This window comes from Borostomias antarcticus (genome assembly GCF_949987555.1).
Source record: "Borostomias antarcticus genome assembly, chromosome: 37".
Lineage (NCBI taxonomy): Eukaryota > Metazoa > Chordata > Actinopteri > Stomiiformes > Stomiidae > Borostomias > Borostomias antarcticus.
This window is the reverse complement of record NC_140270.1, coordinates 448,056-467,153: the sequence shown is the minus strand read 5'-3', so window position 1 is coordinate 467,153 and position 19,098 is coordinate 448,056. Positions and strand designations below refer to the sequence as shown.

General features: G+C 51.9%; 1 protein-coding gene across 1 annotated transcript; it reads left to right on the top strand.

Annotated features, from left to right (window-relative positions):
* Positions 1-12,178: 12,178 nt before the first annotated feature.
* On the top strand, positions 12,179-18,076 carry LOC311328029 (zinc finger translocation-associated protein-like; the record flags this gene model as incomplete). Its single annotated transcript, XM_084461146.1, has 5 exons — positions 12,179-12,317; positions 12,838-13,416; positions 13,782-14,153; positions 15,062-15,541; positions 17,493-18,076. 5 exons carry the CDS (start codon positions 12,179-12,181, stop codon positions 17,969-17,971), a joined length of 2,049 nt encoding a protein of 682 aa, XP_084317272.1. The 3' UTR covers positions 17,972-18,076.
* Between the last annotated feature and the right edge of the window lie 1,022 nt (positions 18,077-19,098).

The following is a 19,098-nucleotide window of genomic DNA, read 5'->3' as shown; positions in this document are numbered from 1 at the left end:
GAGCTGTATTTACTAGGACTCTGATAGGCTCTGTGCACCAGCTTCACTACTTCCTGAAAGTCACTTGGCTTCTTTATTTCCTGTCCAATATGATTGGATTAAGTGATTAATCAGGTGTGCGCTGGGTCTGCCGCACACCTGATTAATCACTTAATCCAATCATATAGGACAGGAAATAAAGATGCCAAGTGACTTTCAGGAAGTAGTGAAGCTGGTGCACAGAGCCTATTGGCTGTCAGGGCTTTCGTGTCAGACCTGTGTGACCTGAGGTTGTCTGGTGGAAGTGAATATGATTTATCAACCAAAAGAGGAAATGAGAAGAGAAGTATTGTATTCCCTCAATCTTTGTCCAAGCATACACACAGAGCTGCGTTTTAAGGTACAAAAATGTTTTATTAGTACCGAAAAGGCATTTTAAACAAAGAACATTCCCTTTCATAATGGATAAAGAACTGACTCAAGAAGTTGAGCTCTTCAGCTCTCGTCAGTTAATTTAGTAATCCGTCGCTATACAACATACTTTCAATAACGGACATTATGTTTTTAATGCATTTTTCTCAGCCAAAAAGAGGACTGACTGTTCTCAATTGAACATTATTTTCAATATATTGGTGGCTACAAAAATAAAATGGGAATGTGTTCCAGTCACCATCTGTTACTGTACATCCTGGGCCCCTGGTCACGCTAGCGGACCACTGGACTTGAAAAGTGGGGTGATGTAAGTAAAATGTATACAGATTTCAAGTTCACAATACATATTCATCAATAGCCGATTGTTTTAATGAAAGACAGAAAAAAAAAGATTGGAGAAACAAAAAGTACAACTGTCCGATTGACTGATTGTTTAGACTTAAAGTCGCACCGAAATGGATGTTAGGAATCATCTAGTTTACGTAGTTTGACGTGTTTCCACCTGAAACAGGCTGCAAGGGCGGGACATTCGTTTAGACGAGCGGGATATTCAACTCTTGAGGCGGGACATAACGTTTAGAAGAATTTATTTCATTTTGATTGACAGGGTGGATGTCGTGAGATTATTGGCCTAAAATCTAAGGTTCCTGGTGTCGTAATGGCACGTGACCTACCGTTTTCCAGGAAGTAAAAAAAGTATATACTTTGATATAAGATTACAGTAAAAGTAGAATTTTGTTAAAAAAAAAAGGCATACATCGTTGAATAGGTGAACACTATGACCAAGTATGTGACCCAAAATGGGACAGAATGCATTTGCCATTTCGGTGCGACTTTAAGATCATTTTTGAAGAGTTCATGTCAATTTAAAATGTGGAATTATAATCAGAAGAAATCTTTCATAAATCGATAGGTTAATAGGCAATCAAATAATATATAGAAAGGGTATTGGCATTTCAAACAATATTTGGTGTAATATTTACAGGGTGGACATACAGTACAAACATTTCTCACTCTCAAAATCACCATTAAAAAAACCAAACAATGTTTTGATGAAGTATTTATACATTCCTGAATATAGTTACAGTATGTATAAAGATAAGAGTATACAAAAAAGTTGTCAAAATATGCTGTAGATTCAGTGTTGCAGGTACAGTGCAGCTTATTATTTGGCAAAAAATAAACTTCTGCAAAGATCATCGTTTAAGGGCTGAGATCACCCGCATGCAAGAGCCCCCTAGTGAGGGGGTCGGATGACGGTCTGGGACCTGATAAGCAAATTTTTGCGATAAAAACTTACAAAACTGATAGGAATAGTCAGAAACATTAAATACACATGTTCAATAGAATATTATACAAAGTACTTACAGACTAATAAACAATTGATCAGCGTTGTGTTGTGTACGGTTTCAGAAAGAAAACAGTCAGGTTTTTCCAACCATCATAATGAGACATTGCAACTGTTATAGAAACAAGGCAGATTTCCAGGTCAGCTATTTGCCCTTAGGTGTGATCCTGAAAGAGTACAGGAGTGTGTGTGTGTGTGTGTGTGTGTGTGTGTTTGTGTGTGTGTGTGTGTGTGTGTGCACGCGCAATGTGCAGGAGTGTGTGTGTGTGTGTATGTGTGTGTGTGTGTGTGTGTGTGTGTGTGTGCACGCGCAACGTGCAGGTGTGTGTTTGTGTACCAAAGATAATGAGGTAAAGCTTGTGGTGTTGTGTTCCCTGTACAGTAACAATGTTTTTAAGTCTATTACCCCTTTCAAGGGCGAACAATGTAAATAAATAAACAAGTTAAAAACATCAGCATTCCTGTTTTGTTTTCTTCTTCCTTGTTCCTGTCAGGTTGTTGAATGCGGTCTGACTGACTGAGTCTTTTGTGCTCCTGAGAAAGCAGACAGAACGGATAAGACCTTTTGAAATAATGAGTACTATTAATTAGGGGTGTAACGGTATATCGTGCCACGAGATAGCGCTATGTAAAAAAGTTACAATATGCATCGCGGAGATGAAAAAGTGTCTTTAAAAAAATAAATAAAAATCTTCTTTTTCTTTTACTTATGTAAAGTGACTTTGGGTGCCCAGAAAAGCTGTATACAAATTTGATATATTATTATTATTATTATTATAGGACTGGCTGCAAATGAGCCAGTATCACCTACTAACTAACACCCTCATCTGTTCACACAAATACCTGAAAAAGAATGCAGATCAGTGCTTGTATGAGATCAATTATGTCCTGATATCATAAGTTAGAAAACATTGCATTTTGTCTTTCAAATAAAATACTATTTTTCCAGTCATATACTGTATTCATCATTCAAGTTTTGTTAAAAAAAAATTGTTATAACATTGTATTGTATCGATATTGTGAACCCAATATTGTGTATGTACACCTGTATCATACTGTGAGCTGAGTATATCGTTACACCCCTACTATTAATCCTAGTTTAACACTGTATCAGACACGCTATGGCTCCTGGCTCTTATACAGTATGAACTAGAAATGTCTCCAGAAGATTCTACACATTACAATTCTACACGACACGCTGATCTCTACACACAGAGACAGATGTAACATAACGTCCTGTAACATCACACCTTGATGATACCTTTAGATGTTCAGAGAGGATGAGAGAAGTCTGACCTTTGCCCTCACGGCCTCTTGGTGACCCCGTCCTCGTCTCCCTCCGTCTGTGAGGGATCGTCCAGGTCCACCATCACCACTTCTCCTGGAAGGGTTGAGCCGTCTCCTGAAACAGAATTCACCGGAATATCTAAATATATAATACATAACTACAATATGACTATATTCATTGGGAAAAAGGCTGATGGAGTATAGAACGCTTCCCCATCAAATAAACAGAAACGCTTATAGGGTCACACGCTGTACAGTTCAATTATTCATAAGGATCCCGTAGTTGTATCAGGCTCCACCCCCTCCCGGGCGCCCCCCTGCTTACCTGGCCGGGGGCCGCCATGATGCTGCAGCTGGCTGGTGAAGAAGCGCTCCCTGCGCGACACCTGCTCGTCCCAGGCCTCCAGGATGCGCCGGCGCTCGGGCGCCTCCAGGCCCAGCGTGTCCGGGTGAGCCTCCTCGATGTGCGCCCTCACCCCCTCCAGGCTGTGCGAGTACTGGAGGTCCCCGCACACCATGCACACCAGCAGCTGGTTGAGCGGGTCGTGGTCCATGAGGTAGCGCTGTCGCCACGTGGCCTCCGAGATCGAGACGTCGTCGTCCGCGTTCTCGCCGCCGCCGTCGTCGTCGTCGGGGAAGAGGAGGTCATGTTCGTCTGACGGGAAAAGATCACGCTCTTGAGTCACTTGGTTAGAAGGTGCACTTGTTTTGGTGAGTAGTAGTACGCTGACTTCCTACGTTAAATGCGATTTACCGTGAGTCACTTTGGATAAAAGTGTCTGCTAAAAGACTAATGTAATGGGGGGGAGTGGAATTGGACAGTAGGTGGTTAATAGTGGACAGGAGAGGGGGCGCCCCGGTAGCTCACCGGGTAAGGCGCGCACCATATGAAGGCTAGTCCTTCGCGCGGCGGACCCGGGTTCGATTCCCGACTCGGGTCCTGTGCCTCATGTCCTCCCCTCTCTCTCTCTCCCACATGTCCTGTCTCTCTACACTGTCCTATAACAATAAAGCTGAAAAGCCCTAAAAAATATCTTAAATAAATAGTGGACAGGAGAGGACAGTACTCAGAGGTAGAAGTCTGTAGTATCACACTTAATTCTACTGTACTTCTACTTCCTGTCAACCTGAGGGAGAGCAACGACTCGAGGTGCGTTTGTGCCGCTAAAGGTCTGAATCTTACCGTCTATAGGTGCCGCGTAGTTCAAGTTAGAGCAGTAGTCCAGGTCCGTCTCGGATGGGGCGCTGTGGAAAAGAAAATTAGTCAGTAAAGGCTCAAAATCAAGTAAAAAAAAAGAGTCCCCCCCTACTGTAAAAAAAAAAAAAGCTAAAAAAGTCCAAAACAAGTTGTTGGACCAGTTCCTCACCTGAGAAGTAGCTCAGCCCCCTCTGCTGTGTTCGCCCACTGACCCGGCTCCAGCTCCTGCTCCTGCCATCCAGGGGAAAAGAACAACACCTCTGATGAGATTCCTCTAACGAGACCATCAATCCCAATCATGAGCACTGCTGGGAGCGCAAGTTCCTCTAACGACCATCTATCAATCCTGTTGAGGGCTACCGCTGGGGAAGCAGGTAAGGGTAGCGCGTGCACTTTCTCACCCTAACATTTGATTTCATTACATTTTCTTTCTTATTCGGTTGTTTTTAGCTGCGTCCAGCAGCATTTTAGTTCTCTCGGTCGGTCAGTCGGTCGGTGGGTCAGTCAGTCGGTCGGTGGGTCAGTCGGTCGGTGCACAAAAATGTAAAAGTGGAATACTGCTGTTGTCCACAGCATAAGGGGGGAACGGCAAAGTCTCACTAAATTGTGTTGAGCATTATATCCTTGTGTTTTATACATTAGGTTATATCATAACATGTGGTGCCTAAGAATGTAACATTGTTCGTGAGGTTGTTATGTGTGAATTCATGGATGCATGGTTGTTCGTTCACAGCTATTGCTTGTTCTTGTCCACTTCATGTCAGTCATTAGCTTTATATTTTGAGGACTCTTGGAAAGTCAAACTAAATCTTGGGCCGAAATAAACAAAAAAAAAGGCGTACTATCAATAAGGCTGTATCAAGGTAGTAGGTCGTAAGCCAGGATCCTACCAGCTGAGCGTGAGGGACAGCGCTCGTACCTGCGTGTCCAGCCCCTGGAGCAGGTCCTGAGCGGGGAGGATGGGCTTCCAGTTGGCCGCCGCCCTCCTCTGGGCGAGGTCCCTGTCCCCCATGGCCTTCCTGGCCCTCTGCTCCTTCTTCTTCACCCGCCAGTACTCCCTCTTCCTCCTCAGCGTCTCCTCCGCCGACTCCCCGGGGAGGGGCTTAGGGGGGCCAGTGGCGCTCGTAGGGAGCCACTGCGCCACCCGGGAGCGACCGTCTCCGCTCGGGGGATTGGGCGCGCCGGGGGAGTTGGCGGCGCCGCCGGGTCTGGAGGTGACGGGGAGTCTGAAGGAAGGGGTCGGCTGGATGGGCAGCAGCTTGATGGTGGCGAGCGGGTTGGCGGGCGGCGTGAGGGTGGGGACGGGGCCCGCATCGCGGGCGGCGGCGGCGTCCTGCACCTGCAGACTCCACTTCCTGACGCTCGGCGGGTCCGAGCCGGAACACGGGCCGGCTTCCTGTTTGTTCTCCACCAGGAGCAGCCTGGACTCCGCCCTCTCGCCCGGCGTCGGGGCGGAGACTCCGCCCCCGACGGGAAGTGCGACCGCGCTAAAGGCCGGAGGTTTCGGCAGGGTGCCGGCGTTCGCGCTCGCCCGCTGTGGCGAGCTAGACACGCTGCTGAGAGGCGGTTTGACCTGCAGCGTGTCGGGCGGCTGTCCCATGCTCATCGGGGGGGTTACGACCAGGAGGGTGGGGATGTTGGTGACGGCGGTGAGGCTGGCGTGAGCGCCCGACACGGGGGCAGACATGGGCTGGAGGAGAGGGGGGGGCTTGGGCCTCAGGGCTGGAGGCGGAGCTTGGAAGCCCGTCTGTATTGGCTTTGGAGTCTTGATGATACAGAGATTTGGAGACTGAAAGAAAACATCACAAAATATAAGCGTACATGATTAAAGTTTCGCGTGTGAGTGAGTGTGTGTGTGAGTGTGTGTGTGTTGACGTTCTTCAGACTGTCATTTCCCCCCTCCCTCTATTTTTGTTGCTTACAGTTACGTGTCAAATGCCAGCGAGAGGTTCATGGTACAGTATGATTCAAGTCTCAACCTGACTGGACACTGGATAGCGTGGTGGACACTGAACACCGGGCCTCCCAACACACAACTCTCCCTCCACACACAGTAGGTCTGCTTCCTACCATCACAATGACCACGTACAAAATACAACAGCATTAACACAGACACAAAACTCCTTAACTTAACCTTAACTTAACCTTATCCTTAACTGACCAAACACACAGTACATTCGTGGCATCTAAAAATAAGGAAGTAAAAACTATTTTCCAGTGCTACCTGTGCCACCTTCAGGGCCAGTCTTCGGCTGTAGTCCCCCTGTCTGAAGCCGTCTCTCTGCCTCGCCTTGGTCCTGGCTCTCTGCTGCCTCTTCATCACCCTCCAATACTCCCTCTTCTTCTGCAGAGTCATATTCTGCTCTGACGCGGACGAATGTGGCTGCTGTTGTTGTTGTTGTCGATGTTGTTGTTGTTGTTGTTGTGGTAGTAAGGGGGGGTGGTGCAGCTTGGCGGGCTCGTTGGGCTTGGGGGAGCAGCAGTGGTGGTGTCCCGCTTTCTTGTCCCGCAGCCTCTGTGCCCGGCGAGGGAGGGGCGGGCGAGGGGCGCCGGTGTGGGCGTGCGTCCCGCGCGGGGGGAGAGCGGCGGGGGGCGGGAGGGGGGGCGTCTCGGCGCAGGAGTGGCGGAGGGGGGCGGGCTCGCCGGACGGGGGCGAGAGCTTGAGCTGGTCGGGGCTGAGGGGGCAAATGGACACCTGGCACGCCGGCAGGCCGTCGGGGTCCACCTGCCAGCTTTTGACGTCTAGCGAGAGGTCGCCCGCCATGGAGACCTTCGCCTCCTCCTCCTCCTCGTCGTCTCCGAGGGAGAGCAGAGGTAGATTGGGCTTCGCCTCCGGCTCCGTGCCCCTCTCCGTCGCGCGAGTCTCGGGTTCGGTCTTACAAGGGAGCTGCTCGGTAGAATCGTCGGCTTGTTGACTTTTGCCCTCGGCCACGGTGCTGAGAGATTCCTCCAGGAGCTTCTTCATGGAGGCCACGGCCAGGAGGGTGGTAGCCTGGCTGTCGGCGCTCAAGGCCGGGTCGGGCTCGGGCTGGGGCTCCGGAGGTACCGGAGGCGACGACGGAGGAGGTTTGATATCTATACTAACCGGCGGTTCCGATTTCGGATTCGGATCGTTGGGTGAGGTCGAGCCTTTTTCTCGTTTTATTTCGCCGATCTGCGGCGGCTTGGATGATCCGGAGCTGGTGAGAGGCTGGGGGTTGGGTTTGGGTCCGACGGCGACGTTCGCGGTCGGCGCCACGGGGCGGCGGTTGGGCACGGGCCTCTGGTTGCGTCTCCTCTGCGACGCCGCGTTGCCCCTCCCGTGCGCCGGCGGCCCCTGCCTCTGCCTGGTGGCGCGCGCCGCCCTCTGCTCGCGCTTCTTCACCCTCCAGTACTCCCTCTTCTTCGCCATCCGCTCCTCCTCCGTCAGCTCGGGCGCCAGGTTGAGCGGCGGCGGCGGCGGTAACGGCCTGGAACTCGTGACCGCCATCTGCATGACGCAGCTCACCGGCTTGGCCCCCATCAGAGACACGCTGGGGAAAGCGCCGCGGACGCTCTGGGGGTGGCTGAGAGTGATCTGACTGGTGGGCTGAACCATTATGGCGTGCGTGGGGGGGTTCTTAGGGAGGTTCTGGAGGGCGGTCTGCGGCCTGATTGACAGCAGTCTGGGCGGCTTGGGGACCGACTGGCCAATGGGAGGGCAGGAGACTTTCACCTGAGCCGGGCGGAGTGGAGGGGGCGGGGGGTTGACCCGTATGTGACCCCCCAGCATCACGTTCATAGAGGCGTTACCGCCGGCAGAACCGGGGGGCAGCTGGTGCGCGGCGGTAGAAAACGAACGACTCTCCCCTCCGATGAGTTTGTCCACGTTGGGGGCCATGTGCGGGATGGTCACCGTGCCGTCCTCTTTGATGAAGCCCCCGATGGTCTCCGAGGCGTTGGTGTGGGTGACCGCGATCGTCTGCGGCAGCCGAGCGTCACAGCCGGACATCCGCGCCCTCCTCATGTCCTCCAGGATGCTCTGGTAGCGTTTGACCCGCCTCATCAACGCGTCTTTCTCCTTCATCTTGGCCTTCACCTCCGCCGACAGCTTGGCCCTCTGCTCGCGCTTCTTCACGCGCCAGTACTCCCTCCTCCTGGTGGCCCTCTGCTCCGGGGTCTCGAACGGGTTCTCCGGTGGGCTGCGGTTGGCGGCGAAGGCGGCCGACAGGGCGGGGAACCTCCCCCGGAAGGCCCTCTGACCCAGAAAAGCCCGTTGGATTTCCACGGACCGCGGCCGCTGGGGTCGATGGACGAACCCTCGGCTGAAGTTGGAAAACTGCGCGTGACCGCTTAGCCTTCCGCTGGGCCCGCCCACCGCTTTATCACAGCCAATGGGAGCTCTAGCGACCGCCGTGTGCACTGTCGTCCTGGCGTCCGGCTGGTGTTCCACTTTTATCTGCAGTGACTGATTGGCGTTGAGCTGGACGGCGTTAGCCATGCCGAGTGGCTGTAGATCGTTAGCCTCCTTCTTGAGAGCGACGCCCGTTTGTCTGGGCACGGCGTAGAACGCCGCCACCGCCTTCGCGTTCTTCAGCAGGCGTCCGGCGGTCGTGAACGGCGTCCTGGCCCGACCGAGGCACTGCCTCTGGCCGTCCCGGCTCAGAACGGACGGAGGACGAACCAGGAGCACGTTGGCCAACTGCCCCGCTCTCTGCGACGGCGTGGTCTCTCCCTGGGTCCTCTCCCTGGCCTTGGCCAGCTGGGAGGCCTGCTTGGCCCGCTGCTCTCTCTTCTTCAGGCGCCACTGCTCTCTGCGCTTGGCGGCTCTCTCCTCCTCGCTCGCCGGCGCGGCGGAGGCGTCGTTGACGCCTCGTACCCTCGGGGCCGCGGTCAAGGCACTCTTCTTGCCGGCTTGCTGCGTCACGTTCGCCCCTTGGACCCCTGGCTTGTGAATAGGGACGGGGACCGTGTGAGAAGTCGCGATATTAATTCCTGTCTGCGCCATTAGCGGTCTGGGCTGAATACGAAATGTTTTGTTCGACCCATTTGGCCCTGGCGCCCCCTGGGTTGCCAGGTTCCTCTGGGCGGACTCCGTAGGAGCGCCTCCATTAAGAGAGGTCATGCGACTCGGCAGTTGGCGAGGTACGGAGCCAGAGGGGTGGACGGTGACTCTGACGTGAGGCACTGAGGAGCTAGCGTTGGGGAGAACTCCGTTGAGTTTGGCTGAGGTAAACGTTCTGCCTTCCGCGCCTCCTATTGGTGGGTTTTTCACCAACGGACCGTTGGCGGGACCTGGGTTCGACGTTGGGAACTGAGGAAAGACCTTGTTGAGCTTGATCTTCTGAAACCACCTCTCCTTTTGGTGTTGAGACGCCGCGTCTTCCGCCTTTCCCCTCAACAAAAATCCAGATGCTTCTCCTGTCTGATAGGATCCATCACTGTTTAACAATGGGGGACCAGGGAGTGATAAAGTGTGAGAGGCGGTCGAATTTAACAGCGCGGAGGCGTTGTTCACCCCTCTATCCGCTGGCTTTGGTCTCCCCCTTCTCGCAGATAGTTTGGCTCTCTGCTCTCGTTTCTTGGTCCTCCAGTACTCTCGTTTCTGGGCGAGGGTGGCGTCGTCGAATTCGGCGGCAGGCCGATAAGAGCCTAGGGTGCCAGCGCCTCCTTTGTCATTCGTGGTGGGCATAATGACTCGGTTGACCCTCGGGTTCTTCACCATGTAGCGCAGGGAAGGTCTCCACGCATCCCTCTTCCCTTACTCCCATGTGGCCCGGGACCGGAGATCATCTTCAACTCCAGGCCGCATGTCGCTAACATCCTAGGTGACGGTGGCAGTCAGTGGCTCTCGTCTAAATGACACCTCAGCCACATTTCTCCGTCTTCACCCCCAGCAGCTGACAGGCAGGCAGGTCTGAATATGCGAGAAAACACAATATCCTTGGTGAGCGATACTGCATACAAAGTCATACATTCAAAGACTGGCGTTTGCAGTTAGCCATTTGTAATTTCTGTAAGTTGCTTAGGATAAAAGCATCTGCTAAATGACTGTAGCTTAATGTAATGTAAGATTGAATGGATCAGCTGGAAGACTGTTCTATTTAAGTCATAACTTGAAATGTCCCATTAGCAAAAATGAGGCTATAGGCTACATAAGACAAATGGGATATGGCCTAGTCTCAAGTATAACATGTGACCCTATATTTACAATGCAGCCATCTAACTGCAGGACCTCGGATGCACATAAATGCATGGAATTCCTATAGACACAGATCAGGTCAATATGGAAGAAAAACGTGATCTTTGGCATGAGTAAAATCGAATTTGTCCAAAATGCGTCTGGCACAGTGCGAACAACAACCAGGAAGCAAAAACGACACTGTCCCTTTAACCGTGTCCCTCTGTCTATCACGAATTTATATGTGTCGAGAGCCATTTTTCCTTCTTTATTTTGAATCACACACGAACCAGTCGCAGTGAGACGAGGCATAATGAAACATAATAACGAATTTGTAACAAATTACGCTGAAAATTGGACACATTTGAGCCGTTCGTGCTTCTACAAGCGCTGTCTCTTCCAAGGCACAATGGACAGACCTTCCTCTTTCTCTGTCCACACGGACTGGCTGTGTGTGAGCTTGTTCCTGGGTCTAAATAAAATCGTCAAAGCGTATGCTTACTAAGCAGGACGGTTGGAAATGTGTGCAAAAAAACATGCATATGCATTACCTGGTAGTTTACACCTAACTTTCCTGGACACTTTGTTTAAGGTTTGGACAGATATTTCTATCAGGACACTGCAGCTACTTTCCGAGAGCCAGCCTTTTCTCTGTAGCTGCCTTGACAACGGTTGAAAGTACCAGGATGTGGGACCTTGATGCTGTGTGTAAACTGCGACGCGTGGACAGACAATCCTCTTAAAGCAGCAGCTCCTTTACACTAAATATATATTTTGCTGTTTGTTACACAATATATACATTCCAAGATACACACGTTAAAATGTATGATGTGTTAATTACATGCGTTATAACATTGCTATTACAAAAATGGGGTAGCATGTGTTATTTGTAATATTGCAGTGGAGACATTGGGGGTCCAATGTTAGGGTTTTAATTGTATGGTGGATGATATAATCTAGGTAAACAATGGGGGAATAATCAATCCGTAAAATGTTGTGAATTATAAGCAAACATTGAATTACACAGGCATACAGCAAATATACATATTTTCCATATATGGTTCCAAAAATACATTGAGGTCCTGTATTGAAATTTGATTGGAGAGTACTGTCATATAGTCTGAAATAGTTATTTGGAAGCATTTTTGACAAAATTGAATAAAGAAAATAGAAAATCAGCTCAATGTTTTGTTATTAATGTAACAAACCCATGAAGGTATAAGTACATGTGATATGTATTGATTATATTGCACAATTATGTCCTTCTGTTACAAAAAAAACCTTTGTCCTATTGTCCCTTGTTGACCAATGCTTTTGCCGGATCAAGTGATACTCCCATCTGGCCCCCGGGTGCGCGTCTCGCTGCGTGAATGCCGCTACTGTCTCTTTAAATTTACCCAGGAGCCCCTCTAAGGAGCCCCAGGGGCCCCTAGCACGGCTCCCCACCCTGAAGACAAGCAGAGCCTTAAAATACATACTGGAGGCCGCCACCGCTCACCACAAACAAGAGAGACCCGCACCCGCACACTCGAACAAGAAGGATTCAAGAACGAGAGAAATACGGTGCCGATATGAAAAGTTAACTTGGCTCCGGAGCCCTGTCTGAGCGTGGTGGGGGGGGGGATCGGAGGGACACATTATAAAGACAACACGGGCACCCAAAAGCGATGGGTACGTTCATGCTCTAAGGTTGCTTGCGTAAACGCGTGCCGAATGATCCTTCCAAAATACCCAGCCTCACTGCTGCGTAAAGGCGAATTGAAGGCACTGTCAGATATTAAAACGTTGCAGAGTAATGGAAGAGAAAGAGACGGGGGAGAAGGAGCCCGTGGACCTCCAGTGTGCCGAACAGACCGATTCACTGGTCTCATTAATAATAAGCGGAGAGGAGGAGGCGACGCAGGACTTGAGTGACTTGGGCCACTGCTCCGGAGGTAAATGTCATGTGTGCGTTTGGGGACCCCTGCGACTCGACCCCGCGACCAGGCTTTTTTTTTTCCACACTTCAAGCCGCCTTACGGACAATGCCATCCAGCAGCATGGCCCCTTGTCTCACTGGCTCCTCTATAAACAAAGGCAACATACCATGCTGGCTGCTCGCTGTGACGCACAGACGCCACCCAGCGGAGCGCAGCGGTGGTCCAAGGACCAGAGTCACCGCCCCCTCTGCTCTGACGGCTGGGGTGCTGTGCGGAACTAAAAAACCCCGATCTGATGGCCGCAATGCATGTTTATGTATATACTAGTGTCAATTCCTTGCTGAGTGAATACATTTTGTATTCATGTAGTAATCATTGTGTCATTCAACTCCACAAAGATGAAAGCTGCTTCAAATATAGTATTGCTAAATATTAGATGTCATGGTAGGCAGTGTGTGAGCTTGAGTTAGACAAAACCCCGAGTGTCATCGTATGTCAGAGTCTCACCTCCCCCTCTCTCTCTCTCGTCCCCTAGAGGACGACCGGCTCACCAATGGCCACGCGGCGGCGGACGACGACGACGGCGAGGGCGGTAGGGTCACGCCCGTCCGCTCCCCCGGCACCACCACCTACTGGAGCGTCAGCGAGGGGCCCGGCTCGCCCTTCCTGCTGTCGCCCGTGCCGGGGCCGGCGCCGCGCAAGCCCCGCGTCCGCCGGACGCCGTCGCGGCCGGGCCTCAGCCGCATCCCGGGGCGCGACCACCGCCGCTACTACCACGAGTACTGGCGCAGCGAGTACCTGATGGACTTCGACCCGCGGCGCCACGGTATGATCTGCATGGTGTGCGGCAGCTCGCTCGCCACGCTCAAGCTGAGCACCATCAAACGCCACATCCGGCAGAAGCACCCCGACTCGCTGCTGTGGAGCGCCGCCGATAAGGAGGTGATCCGCTCGGGATGGGAGAGCCACCTGAGCCTGGAGGAGGAGGGGGCGGGGCGGCGACGCCCGGGGGGGTTCTCCCCGCCCGGAGAGGCCCCGCCTCCATCGGAGGGGCCGGAGGAGGAGGAGGAAGAGGAGGAGGAGGAGACGACGGGCTCCGTTCTACTCTCAACCGGTGGGTAGCGGTTAGCGGTCGCTAGCAGGACAGGGGGTCTTGGCGGGGGGGGGGGGGGGCGGGGCTTCTGGTGCCCCGGTTCTGAAAGAGAAGAGGAGTTTCAGAGTGTTGCACACTTGGTGGCAGTGTGCGCTCGTCTTAAAATGCCGAGCCGTCCCGAGGAAGGGGGCGTGTGATAATAGAATAGACGATGTAACGGCGATAGTGCCGAGTAAGGGGTTTGAGAGCCGTCCCGTCGGCGCCTTTGAAACTGCTGAGTCAGGTAAACGCATCGCTGTATTTTCCACGAGTCACCGTCTCGTTTTCAATCATGCCGTCTCTCCCTCCTCCCCTCTCTACACCCCCCCCCCTCTTCTCCCTCGCAGGAAATCCGGGCGCGTCGACCCCCAGGCGCCAGCACCCGCACTCCCCGACCCCGTCCCCTCCTCCTCCTCCTCCGCCCCCGACCGACGCCGACCTCCTCCTCCTCCTCCCCGGCCCAGCGGCGGCGCCCTCGGCGGAGACGCTGGAGCGCTACCTGAACGACTCGCTCCACGCCTGGTTCCGCCAGGAGTTCCTGATGGAGTACCAGGCGGACGCCGGCCGGCTGCTGTGCATGGTGTGCGGACGCCCGCTGCCCTCGCTGCACCTGGACCACATCAAGAGCCACGTGCTGGACACGCACCCCAACTCGCTGGTGTTCAGCTCCGAGGAGAAGCACTGCATCCTGCAGACCTGGGCGCAGACCCACAGCGACGGTATGCGCGTGTGTGTGTGTGTGTGCGGGAACTGGGAGGTATTGATTGTGTTTGATAATTTTATTGTAATAGTTTCTGGACCTCAAGGGTCTTTTTTGGCCACACGTGACTCACACACACACATGTGAGTGAGGGGCGACACAACACACACACACACACACATCTTCAGCAGTCGCCGGTGGAATTTGTCCTCTGCATTTCTCCCATCCAAGCCGTCCTCCTCCAGGGGCAGCCAGGGGCAGTGGGCAGCCTGGTCAGTGTCCAAGTGTCCAGTCCAAGTCCTGGTCAGGGACAGAACCGAAGAGCATCTGTTCTTCTGCGTGTCCTTCGTATCGGGTTCTTTGGGAGGAAACCCTGGCGAACACGGGGAGAACATGCAAACTGTGTGTGTGTGTGTGAGTGTGAGGGGGGTTATCCGTGCAGGGACTGGGAGGTATTGATTGTGTATGTACTGTAGATGGGACAAGGGTGTGTGTGTGGGGTGTGTGATAGGCATGGTGTGTGTGTGGTGGGGGTGTGATAGGCAGTGTGTGTGTGTGTGTGTAGGGGGGGGGCCGTGGAGGTCTAGCTACCCTTTATAACACATATGGGACGGGGAGGCTGGTCATCTTCTTGGCCAAACGAGTTCACCTCACGTCTAGCCTGTCTCTTTAATGAAAATCAATCCAGTTAGTAAATGAGAGAATCATCAGTTGCGAGTTGAAATGGAATCAAGCCCATTATAGGCTCTCGTAAGACCTTGGGTTTCTTGCTAGTGTAATCTGTGGCCCCCTAACATGTGATCTGTGTGTAGGTGTGTGTCATATATAGGAAATAGTAGGTTGGATAATATCCCCAACGTGGCCCAAAACATGACGCAGAGAGATCAGTATTTAGTTGAGTCTCCTCCATCTTGTTCTCCACGGCAGAGGCGGACCCTCTGAGCGACTTCATCAAATCAGAGCCCGACACCAAAGACGACGGCGACGCCGGCGTGGACTTCTTCCCCCCGGACATGGAGACCGGCCAGGACGCTCGCCCCGACCCGGAGGGAGGCGCCGGGGGACCGGCCCGGGACGGCGGCGCCGGGGACGGCGGCGGCGGCGCCAGCTGGACGGGCGCCCCCCCCCGGCCCCTCCCCCGCAGCCCCAGGAGACGGGCGCTGCGCGGCGGCTACCCGTGGCGGCTGCGCCTCGACTACCTGGTGGCGTACGGGCCGCAGGGGCGCGGCACCTTCTGCATGGTGTGCTCCCAGGCGCTGCCGGTGGCGAAGGTCAGCAGCTTCCGCAGGCACATCCAGGACTGCCACCCGGAGACCACCACGCTGAGCCGGGAGGAGAGGGAGGCCATGGCCGAGGCCTGGACCAAAGACCCCACCACAGAGGACCAAGCCATGCCCACCAAACAAGGTAGGGCAAGGCAAGTTTATTTATATAGCACATTTCAGCCACAGGGCAATTCAAGGTGCTTTACATGAGACATTAAAAGCATTAAAACAAAAAGCAAGACGTTATAGACATTTAAAACAAAAGGCAGGACAAATTAAAAGCATTAAAACAAAAAAGCAAGTCATTGTAGACATTTAAAACAAAAAGCAGGACAAATGGACTACAGGAATAAAAGTTACAGTGCAGTATACTGATAAACATAGCTCCTCTTAGAAAGCAGTGGCAAAAAGAAAAGTCTCCAGGCTTGTTTTAAAAGAACCAAGAGTTGCAGCAGACCTGCAGTTTTCTGGAAGTTTGTTCCAGATATGTGGAGCATAAAAACTGAACGCTGCTTCTCCATGTTTTGTAGGTTTAAGGTAGGTTAACACCTGGTACGACCATCCCGTTCTCGCCAGCTCACGTTCCGTTTCGCTAACGCAGAACGGTCTGGCATTCGCCTCCTCCAGAGCGATTATGCCAAATTCCAGACCATACCAGGCCAATCAGGGCCTGCGTTTTAACTGCTGTTCCGTACCCACAGTGGAAAGCAGCCCCTGATTGGTTCGTGTCCCTGCCGCACGCTAAACAAACATGGCGGCTCCCGAAGCAACGAGTGGTAACGTTAACGTTAGAAGAATAAACACAGTTATTGCAGAAATAGACTTCTCAACACTTAAACAATAACAAGAGTATGCATTAGCGGAGTTTCTTGGGGGGAAAGACGTTTTCGCCGTTCTTCCGACTGGATTCGGCAAAAGTTTGCTGAACGCTGATTGGCTGAAGGTGTTTGTCTGTCAAGGCAAGTACCCGCGCTCACGTAATCGCTCTCTATGGGGCGAAGGCCAGAGCGATATTGCGGAGGGAAGCAGTGAGCTCGCTAGATCGGGATGGTCACACCAGGCTAGGTTAACTTCAGTGTGAAGTTTAGAAGAGAGAGAGAGAGAGAGAGAGAGAGAGAGAGACACAGAGAGACAGAGAGAGAGAGAGACAGAGAGAGAGAGAGAGACACAGAGAGAGAGAGAGACAGAGAGAGACAGAGAGAGACAGAGAGGGAGAGAGACAGAGAGAGACACAGAGAGGGAGAGAGACAGAGAGAGAGACAGACAGAGGGAGAGAGACAGAGAGAGAGAGAGTTGAAATGAAGACAAAATAGAGAGGTAGGGAGAGAAATAGTAAGGTGTGAATTTAGAGTGTCAAGTATGTGAAACAAAATGTCTGAAGTGGTTCTAGTAGATTCTTACGGGTGGATTAGAGAACGGGCACTACCGGGGCCCAGGCCCAGAGGCCATAGAGCTCAGGGGGCCCCTAGTCCAGAGCCTCTGCATGCAGTCACTGTTATTAACACGGCTTAGTCATTCATGTCAATAACAGAGCCCCAAACGTCCTGCTGAAAAAGTGCAGGAATAGCCTAAACATTAATTTTGAAGATGTCACAAGGAGGAAGCCATCTTGATGCCGTGTAAGTGTTCATCCCCTCCGTTCATCTATAGGACTTTAGAAGAGCTGAGTACTCAAACGTAAACTTTAAGTACTTAAACTCTGCGGGAAGAAATCCAAAAAGCAAGTGCAGCGTTAGAAGCTCCGTCTGAACACCACACACACACACACACACACACACACACACACACGAGCGGTTTATGTGGCGTTTCTGTAAAGTCATGGCTCATGAAGACCCCATTAAGGTTGAGAGCGGGCTACTTTGTTAATGTCGGCTTTAATCGAGTGAACTTGCGTTGTAAATCCCGCGTTGTCGAGATACAGGTGAGTTTATTTCTAGTTGTGCTGTTGGTGTTGAATGTAGATCCTGTTGAGATGCAGGTGAGCGTTTTGACCCCTCTGACTCTCTGGGGTCAGGGTTAGGGTGACCCCTCTGACTCTCTGGGGTTAGGGTAACCTCTGACTCTCCCCTCCCCTCTCCCCCCCTCTCTAACAGAAGTCAACCCTAGCGACGCCATGTCCCTTGCTCTAGCCGGGGACCCAAGCGCACAGCTCTCCCCCGTCAACAACAGAACTACCAAAATGGCCGCCGTGAAGAAGGAAGAAGGCGTCTGCGGCGGGAAGGGCGCGGCGCCGGCGTCGGGGCGCCACGGCCACTACCCGGGCAAGGACCAGCGGAGGAACTACCAGGTGCGCTGGCGCATGGAGTACCTGATGGACTACGACTGCCGGCGCCACGGCCTGATCTGCATGGTGTGCTGCGCGACCCTGGCGACCCTGAAGGTCAGCACCATCAAGAGGCACATCCAGCAGGTGCACCCGCACTCGCTGGACTACGGCCCCGAGGAGAAGCAGCAGGCGCTGCTGGGATACAACCAGACGGCGCTGCACTTCGTCCACTCGGACGACTGCTTCTCCTCGCACGACCACGGACACACGGCGCTCGGACAGACCGCGGGACTGTTCGGTACTTAGGGGGGAGGTTCGACACTCAACTCTGGCGGCCTGAGCACTTATCCACTCCCCTTTTTTTTACGGGGCGGGGGAAACGGAGTATGAGATGTGTCGGGAAACACCGTCGAGGACGTCGTTAGGGTCGGTCAGTCAGTCAAGTGCTCACATCAGGGGGAAAGGGGGTTGAGAATCGGAATGAATGCAGCCCAAGTCTCTTCGTCTCAGGAAGTTTGAAAGCGAGAGGCTAGGTTGGAGCTCTTTGCGATGAACCGGTGTGTAAAAAACAACCATACAGCACTTTCTGTCCCAAAAAACGTTGCGGTGTGTGTAGATAACGCAATGAGAGAGAGAGTTTGAGGTTTTATTGCTTAAGACAATGAGTACACTTAAAGATAACAGCCATTTCAGTCGTGTTTATTTAATACTATGGGGGAAAATCCTTGTTTACAATGAGGAAAATGGACATCCTCTTTATTCATGCTCTTGAACGATATTTTATTTACTCCTTTCTCAGTGTCAGTGTTGTCATCATTGTCACACTGGCCGGCATCTCTTATTCACTTCTTATTCAAGTTCTCTTAGCAAAAAGCTGCACACACAAAAAAGAAATTATGTAAATCGTGTAGAATATTTTGATTGTCTCATTTTATACAAGCACTTTTATGCATCCTGGTTTTTACAAAAAAAAGGTTTGTATCTTTTGCCATTTTTTCTAACAATTCTACAGTGTCATTTGGAATGGAATTTAAATGCCATGCACGATTGTCCGGCTGAGTTCAACTCGCTTTTGAATTCATGTTAACCATTTTCTTGTAAAAAAACAAACAAAAAAACGGTCTGTGTAACATTAATTTACTCAGCATTTCACATGTAATGTTCGTGTTTCAGTACATCACTTACTGTACAATATTTATGCAACAAAACGGTCACTTGAGCAACAATTCAGACGACAGGATCAAGAAAACCAAAATGGGGCCAACTCTCACGGCCACCTCGCTTTGGGGTCGAAGCTGGTCTCAGAAATGTCTCTCTACCTGGAAATTTACGCACAACTCAGGGATTGACAGCTCTCCATCTCTGTGCTCACTCGTTTGCTATCTGAATAACAACCATATAATAACCATATAATAACCATGGACTGGCTTCAG